Source organism: Phacochoerus africanus, chromosome 7 (genome assembly GCF_016906955.1).
Source record: "Phacochoerus africanus isolate WHEZ1 chromosome 7, ROS_Pafr_v1, whole genome shotgun sequence".
NCBI lineage: Eukaryota > Metazoa > Chordata > Mammalia > Artiodactyla > Suidae > Phacochoerus > Phacochoerus africanus.
In genome coordinates this window covers 74,375,319-74,392,744 of record NC_062550.1, presented here as the reverse complement: position 1 = coordinate 74,392,744, position 17,426 = coordinate 74,375,319, and the positions used below count along the sequence as shown (strand labels likewise).

The 17,426-nt window shown below is 35.1% G+C and overlaps 1 protein-coding gene across 1 annotated transcript in view; it reads left to right on the top strand.

Moving 5' to 3' along the window:
• CPNE8 (copine 8) overlaps positions 1–17,426 on the top strand; it is a 266,575-nt gene that overhangs the window by 41,385 nt on the left and 207,764 nt on the right. Inside the window, exons 2-3 of the mRNA XM_047787960.1 lie at positions 3,864–3,904; positions 5,152–5,198. Of these exons, the coding sequence (XP_047643916.1) occupies positions 3,864–3,904; positions 5,152–5,198 (88 nt within the window). The remainder of the gene's footprint in view (positions 1–3,863; positions 3,905–5,151; positions 5,199–17,426) is intronic.

Genomic DNA, 17,426 nt, shown 5'->3' with positions numbered 1-17,426 from the left:
TTAAGATAGTGATATTTGCTTCCCTTTTAAAGGATTTTAAAAATTCAATATTTACTACCCTATGGAACAATATTTATTAAATGATTTTGTTTACTGAGTAGGAATAAGTTAGCAACAGGCCTGTAATTTCTAGGTTAACTCACATATCACCTTTACCTTAATAGATCATGTTATTATGCTCATTTTATATATGAAGAATTAGAAGTTTTAATTGCCACTCATAAAATCTCATTATATAAAAGTAACAGAAAAGGATAGTTAAGATTTGTTTTTAAAATAGGTAGTTATTTCAAGATATCTATTTGTTTAGACTATTTCACTTATATAGGCATACTGATAATTATTTTTGCTAGTATATTTTTTAAAATAATTCAGTTAAGAGCTAATACCTATTGTACCTGTCTTTTTTTAGTTGTAGCTGAATTAATTTGACCCTATTTTTAGATTACTGTTCCTTTTCCCCATAATAAACTGTTATTTTATATACCGTCCAATATTGCTCTTTAGTTATTTCTATGAGTTTGTCTTCTTAGCCTTTTCAGGCTTCTTGAAATTAGGGAACAAGTTTAAATGGAATTGCTATTTTCCAGTTAGAGAAGCCTGAGATTTTAGGAAGCTAACTGGTTGTTCGGTATCGATCTTGGAATGCTAATAGAGAATAAAAACTGTAATTGTCAAGAAAACTAATATTCATCTTGGCTAGTCAGAACAATTCTGTGCTAATAACTCTATGAGAAGCTGTCTTAAGATTGGCATGTAACTTGTTGAGCATAAAATCAGAGTAAGCAGAATTGTCAGATGAGGTAATTACCTATTGTCATAAGGGAAGGTAGCTTGATTCATTGGTCTGCTTCAAAGGACTAATTATCATTGAGGATTGAATAATAAAGGGGGAAGTCAGGGCAGCTTTCCTCCTCCATGATTCTGAAAGGGTGTTACTAAATTCTTGCTTATCAACTTCTGTTTTAGGCTTCATGCAAAATACGCCTCTTTCCTTAAACCTGGTATTTCTTGGTGCCAGTTAAGAGTTTGAATGGGCTTCAGCTTTAGTTAAGGCTATTGCAGTCGTACTTCTAAGTCCAGACATTTTAAATGGAATTTGAGATGAGTGGTTACTAGAACAACACATGGAATTCACAGATTAAATTTTGATCAGGTTATTTCTTCAGATAAGTTTTCTAACTCATACACTGTATTTTTCCATAATTTCTTTTCATTTGTCTGCTTTCTTCTTTGTTTCAGCTACATCAAGATTTACAGAATAGAAAGACACGTTCAGAATTTTTAACTTAGTGTTCAAATTCAACATAGTATTGTAAAATTGTAGGCACAATGTCATAGGCATCCTAACTCAAGTAAATAATCATCTCATGGAGAGAAGAGTAGCCTTCCCATATAAAAGCTGATGAGAAGTGGGGGGTGTGTGTGCGCACACACTATGTTTTTTAGGTGCCTCACATAGAAAACAAAGATATTTTTCTATGACTAAGTGCAGTTACGTTTGGCCTCCTCTCCTTGTTCTCTTTGCTCATTGTATAGGCAGCATCTCTCTTCATATTTGTCTGTGAACAGGGATGTATTTTATGTTATTCTTTGGTGGCTCAATCAATAGATATAATGAGAGACCTTCCACATTTCCAATAGTTATAGGAAAACAAGTTGTTTCTTCTGGATTTCTCCAGACGGTGAAGCTTTTGAAAAGAATAGGGAAATCAGATTCAGAAAGCTGACTTCTTTGGATATTCTGTACTGGGCTTTGTGCTCTTCCTCATTTACTCAACAATTTCTCTGGGTCTCAGCTTAGTTTCTTTCTTTCCTTTTAAAAATTTCTTCTCATTTTTTTTGCCACACCCATGGAATGTGGACGTTCCTGGGCCAGGAATTGAATCAATCATTGCTGCCGCAATGCCGGATCCTTTAACCCACTGCACCGGGTTGGGTTTGAAGCGACACCACTACAGCCACTCGAGCCATTCCAGTCGGATTCTTAACCTACTGTGCCTTGGCGGGGACTTCTAGTTTGTTTGTTTGTTTGTTTGTTCATTTTTAAATAAAATAAACTTTGCAAAAAATCTTGCATTCCTATCATCAACGCAGACTTTAGGATGCTTTTTTTTTTCTTGTTTTTATTTCCTTTTTAGGGCCACACGTGGCAGATGGAAGTTCTCAGGCTAGGGATTGAATCGGAGGTGCAGAAGCCAGCCTCCACCACAGCCACAGCAATGCCAGATCCTTAACTCACTGAGCCAGGCCAGGGATCAAACTCGCCTCCACATGGATCCTAGTTGGGTTCATTACCAGCCACCACAGGAACTCCTATGATGCATTTTGATAATCACTAGTCTTTTGCAGTGTATATATCATTTAAGAATATTTTCCTTTTCCAAACTTTTAAAGTCATATATTTTTGAGTAAAGTAGTCTTTTGGGAATTAAATCTAGTCAGAGATAGTCTATTCTGTTTTATTCATATAATCAGAGTATAGCTGAAATTTATTGTTGAAACAGCAGCAGAAAAGCTACATTGCAAAGGTTGGGGACTAAATTATGTAGAGTTTATGGAGTTTTTTCTTTCTCAACTTATAAAATATCTAAGATTTTTTTTTGTTTCTTTCTTTGCTTTTGACTTTACCACTATGCGTTATGAATCATAATGGCTAGAAGAAATAATGCGGCCAGTAAAGTCTGTGATTAAGAATATCTATCTTGGAGTTCCCATCGTGGCGCAGTGGTTAACGAATCCGACTAGGAACCATGAGGTTACGGGTTCAATCCCTGGCCTTTCTCAGTGGTTTAAGGATCCGGCGTTGCCGTGAGCTGTGGTGTAGGTCGAAGACGCGGCTCAGATCCCGCGTTGCTGTGGCTCTGGCGTAGGCCGGTGGCTACAGCTCCGATTGGACCCCTAGCCTGGGAACCTCCATATGCCACAGAAGCGGCCCTAGAAAAGGCAAAAAGACAAAAAAAAAAAAAAGAATACCTATCTTTATTGTTGATAGAAATCTATAATTTTTATATGTGTGATTAAAGACCGTAGGATGTTTTTTTTTAAGACAAATAAGGCTCTGAAATCAAATCATTTTCTTTTAAATATACATAGCATAGTTTTTGAGTCCCAAGCATACTGCAATATTTGCATTGTCATTTCTCCTTGATTTTTTGAATTCTGAAAGAGATGAATTACATTTTTTTAGGAAACTTAATGAGCAAAACTAGACACATAGGAAGGGCTTGGGAATTTCCACTTACATGAAGAGCTACCTTTATAAATACATACCACAGTAACTTCTCAAATGGAAATATTTTAATTTACTGTTTGCCAGTCATTGCTGGAGTCATAATATCTGCTTAGGGGATGGACAGATTATTTTAATTTGATTTCTGACTAGTGGTCTTTGAAGCTGACTTAATTCCAAGTGTAAACATGTCTGATATTTTCTTTCTAGGAATATTTGAAGACATAGTCTCATTTTTTTTTCTGTGATCTTCTTTTGACTATGTTTTTTATTTTCTTAGTGTATAGCGATTCCATGGAAGCAGTAACTTTTATGAACCTGAAATACAAAACAATATCAGGTTCACATGAAAAAAAGGCTTTTTAAATACTAAGCACGCTGCAGATAAATGAACACGAGTGGTTAGTCTTGGTGGAAGACTAGGACAAATCAACCATGAAATTTTTATTAGAAATGTTAAACATACAATGTAATTTAACTATTATCAATTATTACCAATTAGTGGAGGATTAATATGAAGCACAATCTAACTTTTAGAACTTTCAGGTCATCATTTATGCATATATATGTTTATATACTTTCATAAATATTTTGGTATTATATTCATCTAACACTTTTTTTTGTTCAACAGAAATCTTCTTGACAGAGACACATTTTCTAAATCTGATCCAAGTAAGTATCTATGACTTGCTTTGCAAAAGTCTGCTTATTTAACTTACTTGATTTTGCCAAAAATTATATGAAAATCATAGCTCTTATTTAAATATTTGTTTTAAAGCCTCGAAAGCAAGAAGGGTTATGGTCTCAGGCCCCACATTCTCATCTACCTGGGCAGTACTCTGGCTCAAGAGAGGGAATTGCTGAACATTTTCAGAATAAGATAAAAATGCAGACAACTTCCGAGTAGGACAGTTCTCTTTAAAATTAAAACTTCATTGTATAGCCATATAGCGGAAATTAAATTTGAAAGACAACTGTAATGGGCCATAATTTTAAGTGATCAAGACACAGAGTAATAATTTCCCTCTTTTTTTGTGTGTGAACAAATGCAGTATATAAAGGCATGCACAACTAAAGGAAACATATAATATCTTAAGTGAACTGAATTTTTTGATTTGTAATTATTTATGCTGAAAATTCAGGATAACTTGTAAAATGACAGTTCAAATTAGAAAACCATAGAAATGACATACAAATCAAGTAGTGATTACAGATCTGGTGATATGTAGAAATTGATATCCATCAGCTCTCCATCTCTCCAAAGTGTGAATCCTATGTCTATGTGGTTTAACTACAGGAGAAAGGTTTTGTCACATGATAGAATTCTTGAGGTAATCATTGGAGAAAAAGCATTATAATTTGTGGGTGTTAAAATTTTCTGAGGCTCATTTGATGAATGGGATTTTTTTTTTTTTAATCTTTACTTCAAATTGTTAACCTCCTTTATTTTTTGTGATGTCCTTTCAGAATGACAGGATTTCTTACTTGTTTACAAATATTGAGATTCAGAGTTGCAAATATTAAATGTAGGATATGATTTGCTTCAGGTTCCTTCCTGTGATGACTTTGAACATTGTAAGTATCCCAGGAAGAGTCATGACTAGTAACATACTGAAATATTTCAACAGTAGTTAAACTATAGTTAAAAAATTTATCTACATGACATGTTTGAAGAGATTAGCAAATATTTTTTTTCTGCCAAGCTCTGCACATGCTAAGTTCTAAGGACTTGATATAGTTTTTTGCTTCTTTATAAAAATTTTTAGTCATGTGATGATTTATAGCAATTTTCTTGCCAGAGTAAGGCTAGGAATTAGGGATTAATTTTAATGTAGCTTTTAGATAGCTGAAAAGTAAATTGGGTATTTATATGTGATGCTTATAAAAAGTTGATATGTATATTTTTTCATCTTTTCTAGTTTGTGTCTTATATGTACAAGGAGTTGGAAATAAAGAATGGAGAGAGGTAAGAATTGAAATTTTAAAAAATATCACTGTGCTGGAAGATGTGGTAGAAGTTACACTGTGATCAAGATGATACTTTCCTGTTTTTAGTTATTTTAAATCTTCAACCCAAAGATTAAATTTTTTTCATTTTATTTCATGTTTTTTCTTTTTCTTTTATTTCAACCTATTCACTGTCTTTTCATTTTACTAGTGGTTTCCTTTGCTGTGCAAAAGCTTTTAAACTTAATTAGGTCCCATTTGTTCATTTTTCTTTTATTTCCTTTGCCTTAGGGATGAAAAATATTGCTATGAATTATGTCAAAGAGTGTTCTGCCTATGTTTTCCTCTAGGACTTTTATGGTTTCCAGTCTCACATTTAGATCTTTAGTCCATTTTGAGTTTACTTTTGTATATGGTGCTTAAAAACATTCTGGTTTCATTCTTTTTGATGTAGTTGTCCAGTTTCCTGAGTACCACTTAATGAAGGGATTGTCTTTTCTCCATTGTGCTTTCTTGTCTTCTTTGTCACAGAGTGCAGGGGTTTATTTCTGGGTTCTCTATACTGTTCCACTGATCTATACGTCTGTTTTTTGTGCCAGCACATACTGTTTTGATTACTGGAACTTTGTAGTATAGTCTGAAGTTAGAAAATGTAATCCTACAGCTCTGTTATTCTTTCTAAGGTTGTTTTGGCTATTCAGGGTCTTTCAGGTTTCCATACAAACTTTTAGATTTTTTTGTTGTAGTTATGTGAAAAATGACATTGGCAATTTGATGGAGATTGCATTGAATCTGTAGATTGGACAGCATGATCATTTTAACAATACTGATTCTTCCAATCCAAGAACATAGTATATCTTTCCATCTGCATCATCTTCAATTTATTTTGTCAGCATCATCTAGTTTTCAGGGTACAGGTCTTTTACCTCCTTAGAAAGCTTTATTCCTAGGTATTTTATTCTCTTTTGGTGTGATAGAAAATTGAATTATTTCCTTAATCTCTCTTTCTGATAGTTCATTGATAGTATATAGAAATTAACAGATTTCTATATATTAATTTTGGTGTACTGAACCTTTACTTAATTCATTGATGAGCTCTTATAGTTTTAGTGGGGTCTTTAGAAATTTATGTTTATGTGATACTATCATGTCAACTGCAAACAGTGACGGTTTTGCTTCTTCTTTACCAATATGGATTCCCTTTATTAATTTATTAATTTTTTCTTATGTAATTGCTATGCCTGGGACTTGCAATACTATGTTGAATAAAACTGGTGAAAGTGGGCATCCTTGTCTTATTCCTGATCTTAGAGGAAATGCTTTCAGCTTTACACCATTTAGTATGACATAAGCTATTGGTTTATCATATTTTATTATGTAGAGGTATACTTGTATGTGCACATTCTAGACAGTTTTTATAATAAATGGATGTTGAATTTTGTCAGAAGCTTTTTCTGCATTTATTGAGATGATCCTATGGTTTTTATGCTAGTTTGTTAATGTGGTGTAACACATTGATTGATTTACAGATTTTGAAAACTCCTCGCCATCCTGAGGATAAATCCCCTTTGATCTTTCTGTGTGATTTTTTAAATGTATCATTGGATTCAGCTTGCTAATATTTTGTTGAAGATTTTTGCATCCATGTTCATCAGTGATCTTCTTTTCTGTGATATCTTTGTCTGCTGTTGTTATCAGGGTGATGCTGGCCTTATAGAATGAATTTGGAAATTTTACTTATTCTGAAATTTTTTGAAATAGTTTGAGAATGATACATGTTAACTCCTTTCAAAATGTTTGGTGGAATTCACCTGTGAAGTCATCTTGTCATGAACTTTTGTTTGTTGGGAGTATTTTAATTACTGATTCAATTTCAGTACTGGTTGTTGGTCTGTTCATATTTTCTATTTCTTCCTGGTTCAGTCTTGAGAGATTGTAAGTTTGTAAGAATTTGTCCTTTTTCCTGGGTTTTCATTTTATTGGCATGTAGTTGTTTGTAGTAGTGTCTTCTGATCATTTTTATTTCTGTGTTGTTGGTTGTAACTTCTCCATTTCTGATTTTATTCATTTGGACTTTATCCCTTTTTTCTTCTTGAGTCAGACTAAAGATTTATCAATTTTACTCATCTTTTCAAAGAACCAGCTTTTAGTTTCACGTTTTTTTTCTATTGTATTTTTAGACTCTATTTCATTTATTTTTGCCTTGATCTTTATGATTTCTTTGTTTCTACTAACTTGACTATTTTGTGGTTTGCCCCTCCTACCCATCTCATTGTGGTTCCTTCTTATGTCTTTAGTTACAGAAGATCTTTTCTGATAGGTTGCAGTCTTTTCATTGATAGTTGTTCTGCAAATTGTGATTTTTAGCGTGCTTGTGAGAGGAGTAGAGCTCAGGGCCTTTCTACTTCACCATCTTGGCCAGTCATCTCTAGAATTATTGCTTTAGTTAGCTAATAGCATATCAATGCATTCAAATGGAATGGAAGGGAGCATATTAAAAGAAAAGGCATTTACATCTTCTTGTCATTGCTGGTTATCCCAGGAAGTTAGTGCCTTGTTTTAACGAGGTTATAGTTTCTGGCAAGTTTTCCCAAGTGAGATTTGTGCTATTTGTTGCCACAGATTGCTTTGCAGCCAACCATTTACCCAGGTGTTTCAACTGTGAGAATGAAGGTGAAAATAAGATCATTATAATTTATTCTCAAACCTGAGAGAATAAACCAATTAAAAAATTGTGTCTGGAGTTCCCATCATGGCTCAGTGGTAACGAACCTGACTAATATCCATGAGGATGCAGGTTTGATTCCTGGTCTTGCTCAGTGGGTTCAGGATCCAGTGTTGCCATGAGCTGTGGTGTAGCTCGCAGATGTGGCTCGGATTCCGCATTGCTATGGCTGTGACATAGCCTGGCAGCTGTAGCTCTGATTTGACCCCTAGGCTGGGAACTTCCATATGCTGCCATTCTAGCCCTAAAAAAGACAAAAATTAAAAAAAAAAATTTTTAATTGTCTCTACTGATAATTGGTAAGTGGGATCCTGACCACCAGCTTCTCATGTCTGCTTCTGTACACTTCCATATTTATTCAATATTTATCTCAAAGTCTACATATTCAGGTATAAATTCATCATCTTTGCCCCATGCCTGCTTCTTCTTTACTTCACATATAGCTAATAATATCACAAGCCAATATATCAAACTGTAATTTTTGCAGCTGTCCTTGACTTGTTCTTCCAGTTTTCTTATTTAATTAGTTATCCAGTGCTGTGAATTTTTGTTCATGAAGTAAACTCAGATGAGCCACCTCCTTTATTCAGACACGTTATCTTTTGTCTTCCTTGTTATAGCATTCTACTGTTTGAGCCCATGCTATTCACTCTCATGTTACTCTATCCAGTTATTCCCTTTGATTATTTTCCTAAGGGACATGATGACTCTTGCCATTCACTTTAGATTACCTTTCTCAAAGTCCTGGGACAATCTAGTGGAACTGTTGACTGACTATAGATGTCAGGCCAGATGGAATGAACATTTACCAGAAGTGTTCAGAAAATAACATTATTTGAGGGACTAAGGGAGGACATCAGATAAATATCCATAGGGACGAGGCATCTCAGCCAAAGCAAATCCTTAGTGATGAGGCTCTCATATTGCCTAAGCAATGAAATATAAATTTCTTATTTAAGTCAGTCTTTCATAATTATAAGGACTACTGTTCTAAGCCCTTTAGAATACTGGCTAATTTAGTTTGCAAAACAACCTTAAGAGGTAGATGCCGTTATAATCCTTATTTTACACATGAGAAAACTAAAGCACAGAAAGCTTAAGTGCCTTGACCAAAGTTAGCCAGTTGTAAATAAGGAAATGGGGATTTGAGCCCAGGCTATCTGGCTCCACAGTCCCTGATTTGCCAAATCCTTATCCCAAGCTTCACATTCTGGTTTTATTGATGGAAAGAAATTCTATAAATTGATCTCTGGGGCTTTATTCACATTTTCTTTAGCTTGACTTTGAATGAAAAGCAAATAGGAGAAGAGACCTACTGTTTAGGGAAAATAGCGTAATATTAAAATAAATCAGAAAATGGAATATTTTACTTATTTTTTCTCTTCGAAGGAGAGGAATGTATAACTAAGGGGTAGTAATATGCAAAATTGCTATAAAAATAGAAATTGAGAATGTGATGAGAAATAGGACCCATAATTATATAGAGTGAGCAGAGAAAAGGTGGACAAAGATGGGGAAATACCAGATAAGGGGCAATTTCAATAGACAGCATTTTCAAAAGAATTGAAAGAGTTAAGAACTAGAAAATGGTCTGGAAGAATAGAAGGGAGGTGCCAGATGTAAGAGACAGCATTTTGTAAGAAAAAACCCCATTGTATTTAGAATCTAACTGAACTAGCTGGATAAAGGAAAGGAGTGAAAAAAATGAAATACACTGTATATATTTTTAAATCCTCACCAAACCATTTGAGCAAGACAGTTTCCTCATATCGTGAGCCAGTATGATATAGTGGTTAAGGGAGGAAACTTGACCTCTTAGTGACTGTTTCCACATCTGAAATGTGGGGAATTATGCTCTTGATTCTAGCTCACACAGTTGTGAGGATTAAATTTTAACCACTGGTACCATGACTGGCACATAATAAGCACTATGGTCAAGGCTACACTGGTACTCTAAGGGATCAAAATATGTTTCTAAGGATAACAAAACTGATAAGTGGCAGGTAAATAAATTTCTGCATTGTAATATTTTGTAAATTCATCGCACAAGCCCAGCAGTTGATGGGAAAATGACGTACAGGATTTACTTGACCTCCAACTTAATATGATGCTGTGGTATTACAAACATAGCTGCTAAAAAGCTAATGCAATCTAGGGACGGATTGATAGATGTACAGTGCTTATATAAAGGAGGATGATGCTATTATGTTGAGCTATATGAAATTGTCACTTTTGTAGGTCAAAAATGGTTCATGTGATTCAATCAAATACTCTAGTAGTTTGCTCCAGTGGGAGCAAGTCTAGAGTCTTACTTTTCATAAAAAGTAATATTTGAGATCATTGAAATGCCACGTATATATTTGAGGAGGGCTACCATCTTGAAGAAAGGGATGGGCACTGTGCCATAGGAATGAAGGAATGTTTGACCTGAAAAATGCGGACTCTCAATAGTCATAGTAATTGTCTTCAAATTCCTAAAAGTATTTTGATTTAGAAATGAGAGTACAGTTATTTAATGTTGAAACAAAAGAGAAAGAAAAAATTTGGCTCAAAGAGACCAAGAGGGATTATTTCGTTCACTGTGAAGAAGACCTTTGTATCCCAGAACTAGAGCTATAGTGGGTGTCCTATATTCAAACAGGGGTTGGGATGATTACATCAGGAAAAAAGTTGGACCTGATTAGCTCTAATTACTTGCTCTAATTATGATGTTATCGTGTTCATAAAGCGTTTTGCCCTCATTTTATCAGTTCTTCCCCTTATCTTTTAAGTGTTGAATATTATTTTACAAAAGAATATCAAGAGCCACTCTGATGATTATGCTCAGGATATTTGGGATTAGACAAGTAAAACAATATTGTAGATACTATATTAATAATTTAAAATAAATTCATCTATCTCTCAATCTGACCTATATTTATTGGGTTCCTATCATGTAGCTGCAGTGGTGGAAAATTTTTTAAAAATAGACAATATTTTTACCTCAAGGAGCATACAGTATAGTTGAAAAGTTTTATTAGCAACTTTATTGTGTCCAGACAATCCATCTTTGGATTTAGGTGTCAATACTATGTCAGTAATAGAGTGGTTGTGTTTGTATTTGAATTTAGATGCATTCTGGAAAAGGATATACTAACTGGCCTCTTGGTTTTATGTTCTGGAATGAATTGCTTTTAGATAGTAAGTAGAAATTAAAAAAAAAAAAAAGCTTAAAAATGTTGAAACAGGAGTTCCCGTTGTGGCTCAGTGGTTAACGAATCTGACTAGGAACCATGAGGTTGCAGGTTTGGTCCCTGGCCTTGCTCAGTGGGCTAAGGATCCGGCATTGCCGTGAGCTGTGGTGTAGGTTGCAGACGCGGCTCAGATCCCGAGTGGCTGTGGCTCTGGCGTAGGCCGGTGGCTACAGCTCCGATTAGACCCCTAGCCTTGGAATCTCCATATGCCGTGGGGGCGGCCCTAGAAATGGCAAAAAGACAAAAAAAGAAAAAAAAAGTTGACACAAATGCTCCAAATAAAGTGATAGAAAAGTTATTTAAAATTAGTCTCTAGTTGAAATCTACAATTTAAAAATTATACCTGACTCTATTAGTTACCTGCATATCTCCAATATAGTCTATCTAAAGATTGTGAATTATCAAAGTAATTGATCTTTTAAAATTAAAATGATATTTCAGTGCATGATAATTTTGGGGTTAGAAATGGTAAGGTCCATGAGTTATGAAAATGTGAAAACTTCTTAGTTGCAGATAAAAATAGCAAAGTAACATCTCTAAGGATGAACACATACTGAGAGGTTCAGAAAACGTTACAATTCTTTGAATTAAGTTTTAGTTACTTGTAGGTCATCTATTTTGTGAATTACATTTAAAATTATAGAGTTGGTTCCAGATTCCGTATGTTAGTATGTGGTGAAAGGAAGCAAGCCGAAGTTGTTTATAACCAACAGTGATGGTACTTGAGAGGCAAATCTATTGCCTAATGCTGATTACTATAGTTTGATATTGTCTGTTCTGCACCATTCCATTGACGTCAAGCTATTTTAATATTTATTCATGTCTGTACTGAATAATATAGGTGTAATATATACACACACATATATTCAGAAAGGATGGGAAGATTTTTCTTAGCTCAACTTAAATGTTACTTTACCTAGTGAGTCTGACATTCACAGCTAGAACTTCCTCCTTTCACCTTTGAAATCCCATAACATTTATCTTTCTTATGGTCCTTGTCAACTTCTACTTTATATCATTCAACACACATCAAAGAATTTTTTTGTGAAGTTATTTTCTTCCTTGTCTTCCTTTCTTAGTTCATACGGGTCAAGCTTCTGCACCATAGCATTTAGGATACCGCTTTTGTTCTTTGAAGGTGCTCAGTTAATATTTGTTAAAAGGATGATTTGAGGATTCCCTTCAATAAGGGCACACACTTATTAAGATCATGGTTCCAGAATTTATGAATTGCAAGAATCCTTTTAGATAATTTAGACCAAAGGTCACATTTTTCATGTGAGAATATTTATGTGACATGCTAACTACTTGGGAGAGCCGAGTTCTGCTGCTTTTCATTGTAACTTTAACTACATATTTTGGAATTTGAATTATAGCATCTGTTGAACACATGGTTAAAACCTCTTAAAGTTTAGGATATACTCATTTCATTCTCTTTTGTTCTATAGAAATATTAGAGTGAAACATCTTAAGTGATTGATATAGGAAAGAGCTACAGTCTTTAGGCAATCACTGTTGATAAGCCATTGAGGGTCCTGCATGCCTATTTTCTTTTAATTAGAGTATAGTTGATTTACAGTGTTGTGTCAATTTCTCCAGTACAGCATAGTGACCCAGTCATACATATGTATGCATCCTTTTTCTCACACTCTCTTCCATCAGGTTCTACCCCAGTCTCTTCACTATTGGATTCATACTGAAGAACAACTGAACACTTGTTTGGCTTGATTTTCTTTTCTTTTCTTTTCTTTTCTTTTGTTTCAGGGGGGAGAGGGGAGGTTGGGGGAGAGATGCACACCTATGACATATGGAATTTCCAGGCTAGGGATTGAATCAGAGTTGCAGCCACAGGCCTACCCCATACCCCACAGCCACAGCAACGTGGGATCCAAGCTGCATCTGTGATCTATGCCACACCTTATGGCAACACCAGATCCTTAACCCACTGAGTGAGGCCAGGGATTGAACCTGCATCCTTATGGATACTAGTTTGGTTCGTTACCATTGAGCCACAATGGGAACTCCTATTTTCTCTTTTATAAAAGAGCTTTTAATTACAATATGCTGCTGAGCTTTAAAACTTTAGAGATCGCATCCTTCTAGTAGACATTGGAAGGACTGTTACTGTATCTATCATGACTTCTCTACTGTGATTGGTTGAGCAGATAGTAACAGAAGACAGTTGATGAGAAGTTGTGTTGCATGTGGCTGGAAGAACTTCCTGAAACCACTATTTTCGATGGAAGATATAGTCAGTCTTAACACATTTCTGTTTTAGCAAAAATATGTGGTATGTCCCTGAGGAAAATACTATATTACACTCATTTGGATTAGCCATAGCAGTTTTGGAAACAGAACTGCAGATTGCCCTGGAAATTTTTCTGTTTAGAAAAGGACATAAAATAGTTTTATAACTATTTCTGGTCATAGATAACTAGAAGCTTTGGCTTAATGTGATTTGCTCATGTTTATAAGGCTAAATTGAAATCTATTAGCTCTATCAATATTTTATGACTGACTGAACAGGAATCATACTTTCAACAGAATTTTTCTGATTGTTAGCTGAAAAACAAATCCAGAATAATTTTGTTCTCTTGAACTATTTTTCTTGTTGCTTTTTTTTTTCTTTTTACTGTTCTACCTGCAGCATATGAAAGTTCTCAGGCTAGGGGTCAAATCAGAGCTGCAGTTGCCAGCCTAAGTCACATTCACAGCAACACCAGATCTGAGCCACATCTGTAACTTACACTGCAGCTTGAGGTAATGCTGGATCCTTAACCCACTGAGCAAGGCCAGGGATTGAACCTGCATCCTCAAGGACACTATGTTGGGTTCTTAACCTGCTGAGCCACAGTGGGAACTCCCTAATTTTCCTGTTCTATTTTTGTTTATTTTTATTTTTCCAGCTTTATTGAGATGCAGTTGATGTAGAACATTGTGTAAGTTTAAGATGTACAACATAAGGATTTAATATGAGTGTGTTTATATTCTTTTTTTATGTGATGAGAACTTTTAAAATCCACTCTCTTAGCAACTTTCAGATATACAGTCTTGTATTGTTAACTCTAGTCGCTATGCTCTGCATTACATTCCCGAACTTATTTATTTTGATCATATAACCGAAAGTTTTTGCCCTTTGATCAATTTCACCCGTTTCTCCTGCATCCCACCCCTGGAACTACCAGTCTATTCTGTTTCTATGACTTTGGTTTTTGTGAGTCATGGTGATATCATACTGTATTTGTCTTTCTTTGTCTGACTTATTTAACTAGCATAATGCCCTCAAGATCTATCCATGTTGTTGCAAATGGTATAATTTCCTACTTTTTGTGGCAATATACCTGTTCTATTTTTAGCATACCTTTTATTGAAACAAAACACACCCAAAGAGTGCAAATCATATAGCAGAATGAATTTGTCAGATGCAAATACATCCATATAACCGCCCCACATCAAGAAATTGAATATTACTAGCATCCGGGAATTCTTTTTTTTTTTTTTTTTTTTCTTTTTAGGCGCACACCTGTGGCATATGGAGGTTCCCAGGCTAGGGGTCAAATCGGAGCTGTAGCTTGCTGGCCTACACCACAGCTCACGGCAACACCAGATCCTTAACCCACTGAGCGAGGCCAGGGATGGAACCTGCGTCCTCATGTATGCTAGCCATATTCTTTTCCGCTGAGCCATGATGGGAACTCCAGCATCCAGGAATTCTGATTGTGCCCTTCCTTCCTCCCAGATTAAACCTGCATTCTGACCTCTAGCACTATAGAATAATTTTGCCTCATATAAATAGAATCACATAGTATGTATTTATTTGTGTCTAGTTTATTTCAGTCAGAATTATGTGTGTGGGATCTACCCATGCAGGTAACAATAGTTTGTTTATATTTGTTGCCGTATGTTTTTCTGTTTTGTAATTATACCCAAATTTATTTATGCATTCTACTCTGGGTGGATTTTTGGGTTGTTTCCAGTTGTTCACTATTATGATTAATTGATGAGAACATTCCGGTATGTCTTTTAGATCTTATATTTGTATACTGATGCATGTGTGTTTAGGAATAAAATTTCTGAGCCACAGGTATGCATATTTTCATCCTCAGTTAATGCTGCTGAATTGTTCTCCAGAATTTTCCACCTACAGTTCCTATTGCAGTATATTCTTGCCAGTGCTTTGTATTATTAATTAAAAAAATATTTCCATTGTGGTTAGTATAAAGATATCTTATTTGAATTTTAACTTCCTGGTGATTAATATGGCTGAGCACCCTTTGATAGGCCTAAAAGCTATTTGGCTATCCTCTTATGAAGTATGTGTTCGGGTGTTTTGCCTGTTTTCTTATTGATTTTTAGGAGTTATTTATGTCTTCAGAGTAGGAGTTTTTGTTGCTTATATGTCTTGCAAATGTCTTCTCCCTTGTAGCCTTTTTACTCTTTGAACCGTATATTTTTTTCAACAGAAGTTTTTAATATGTGAGGGCTTTGTTGAGGATTCTGTTGTGTTATACTGTGCTATCTTAATAACTGCTTGTATGTGTTTTGTAGTTTTTTCCTTTTTCTTCAAGATTTTCTAGGTCAGGGGTGAGCAATCTTTTCCTATAAAGGATAAGATGCAAATAGGGGCCGATATGTGTGGTTATTGTAGTGTAAAAGCAGTCAATACATGAATGGTCAATTAGGGTACCCCAATGCACCTTAATTTACAAAACGGGTAGCAGGCCAGATTTGGCTCATGGACCATGCTATTTATTTTCATTTTTATATTTTATTTTATTTTTTGTCTTTTTTTGCCATTTCTTGGGCTGTTCCTGTGGCATATGGAGGTTCCCAGGCTAGGGGTCTAATTGGAGCTGTAGCCACTGGCTGACACCAGAGCCACAGCAACGCGGGATCCGAGCCACATCTGCAACCTACACCACAGCTCACAGCAACTCCGGATCGTTAACCCACTGAGCAAGGCCAGGGATCGAACCTGCAACCTCATGGTTCCTAGTTAGATTCGTTAACCGCTGAGCCACAACGGGAACCCCTGTAGTCAGATTCTTAACCCACTGTACCACAGCAGGGACTCCTCATGGGCCATAATTTTCTGAACACTGTTAGATATTCTTAGCTTTTTACATCACTACAGAAGTTTTAGAATTTGTCAGTTTATACGTGTACACATGCATACATGCTCACACACACACATGCACACATACACACAAACACTCTCTGATATTTGAGATTTTCTTAAAGCTGTAGCTTAATTTCAGGGAATTGAAATATGTTGAAAGTACATCTTACAATCCATGCTATGTCTGAGTTAAATATTTGGAGGAACTTGCTGCTAAAGAATTCTGACCCTGGCTATTTCTTTATGAGATATTTGAATATCAGGTACAGTTTCTTCCTTAAATATCTGTCTACTCAGAATTTCAGTTTCCTCCCATGACAATTTTGCAGGGCATATTTTCCTAGGGATTTGTTTATTTTACCCAAATTCTCAAATTTATTGGTATAAAGTTATTCATAATAATCTCTTAAGATATATTTAATTTTTGTAGGCTCTATAACGATGCCCCCCTTTTTAATTTCTGGTATTGATCATTTATATTTTTTCCCTCTTTTTTTTTTTCCCTTTATCCATCGTGGTAGAGGTTTATTTGCACATAATGTTTTATTTTTCCTTTCTAATCATGATATTTATTGAACTGACAATTTTATTAGTCCTTTCTGAGGAGGAACTTTGTTAACTACCTATATTTAGTTTTTTGATAATTTCTTTGATTAGTGTAATTATCTTTATTTTTCCCACATTTTTTGATTTAATTTACTATTTTGTTAGTACTTTCTTGAGATAGATATATAAATACTTATTTTCAGTCATTCTTTACTAATATATGCATTTTAGGCTATAAATTTCCCTTTAAAGAAGCTTTAACTGTATCCAACAAGAATTGATATGTTGGAATTCCCATCGTGGCTCAGAGGTTAACAAACCCAACTAGGATCCATGAGGATGTGGGTTCGATCCCTGGCCTCAGTCAGTGGGTTAAGGATCTGACATTGCCATGAGCTGTGGTGTAGGTCACAGACGCTGCTCGGATCCTGCGTTGCTGTGCCTGTGATGTAGACTGGCAGTTGTAGCTCCGATTTGACCCCTAGCCTGGGAACCTCCATATTCTGTGGGTGCGGCCCTAAAAAAAAGCAAAAAAAAAATTTGATATGTTATACTCTTATTTACTTTCAGATTCAAAAGGTTTACGAAAATTTTTTTATTAGGGTATGGTTGATTTATAGTGTT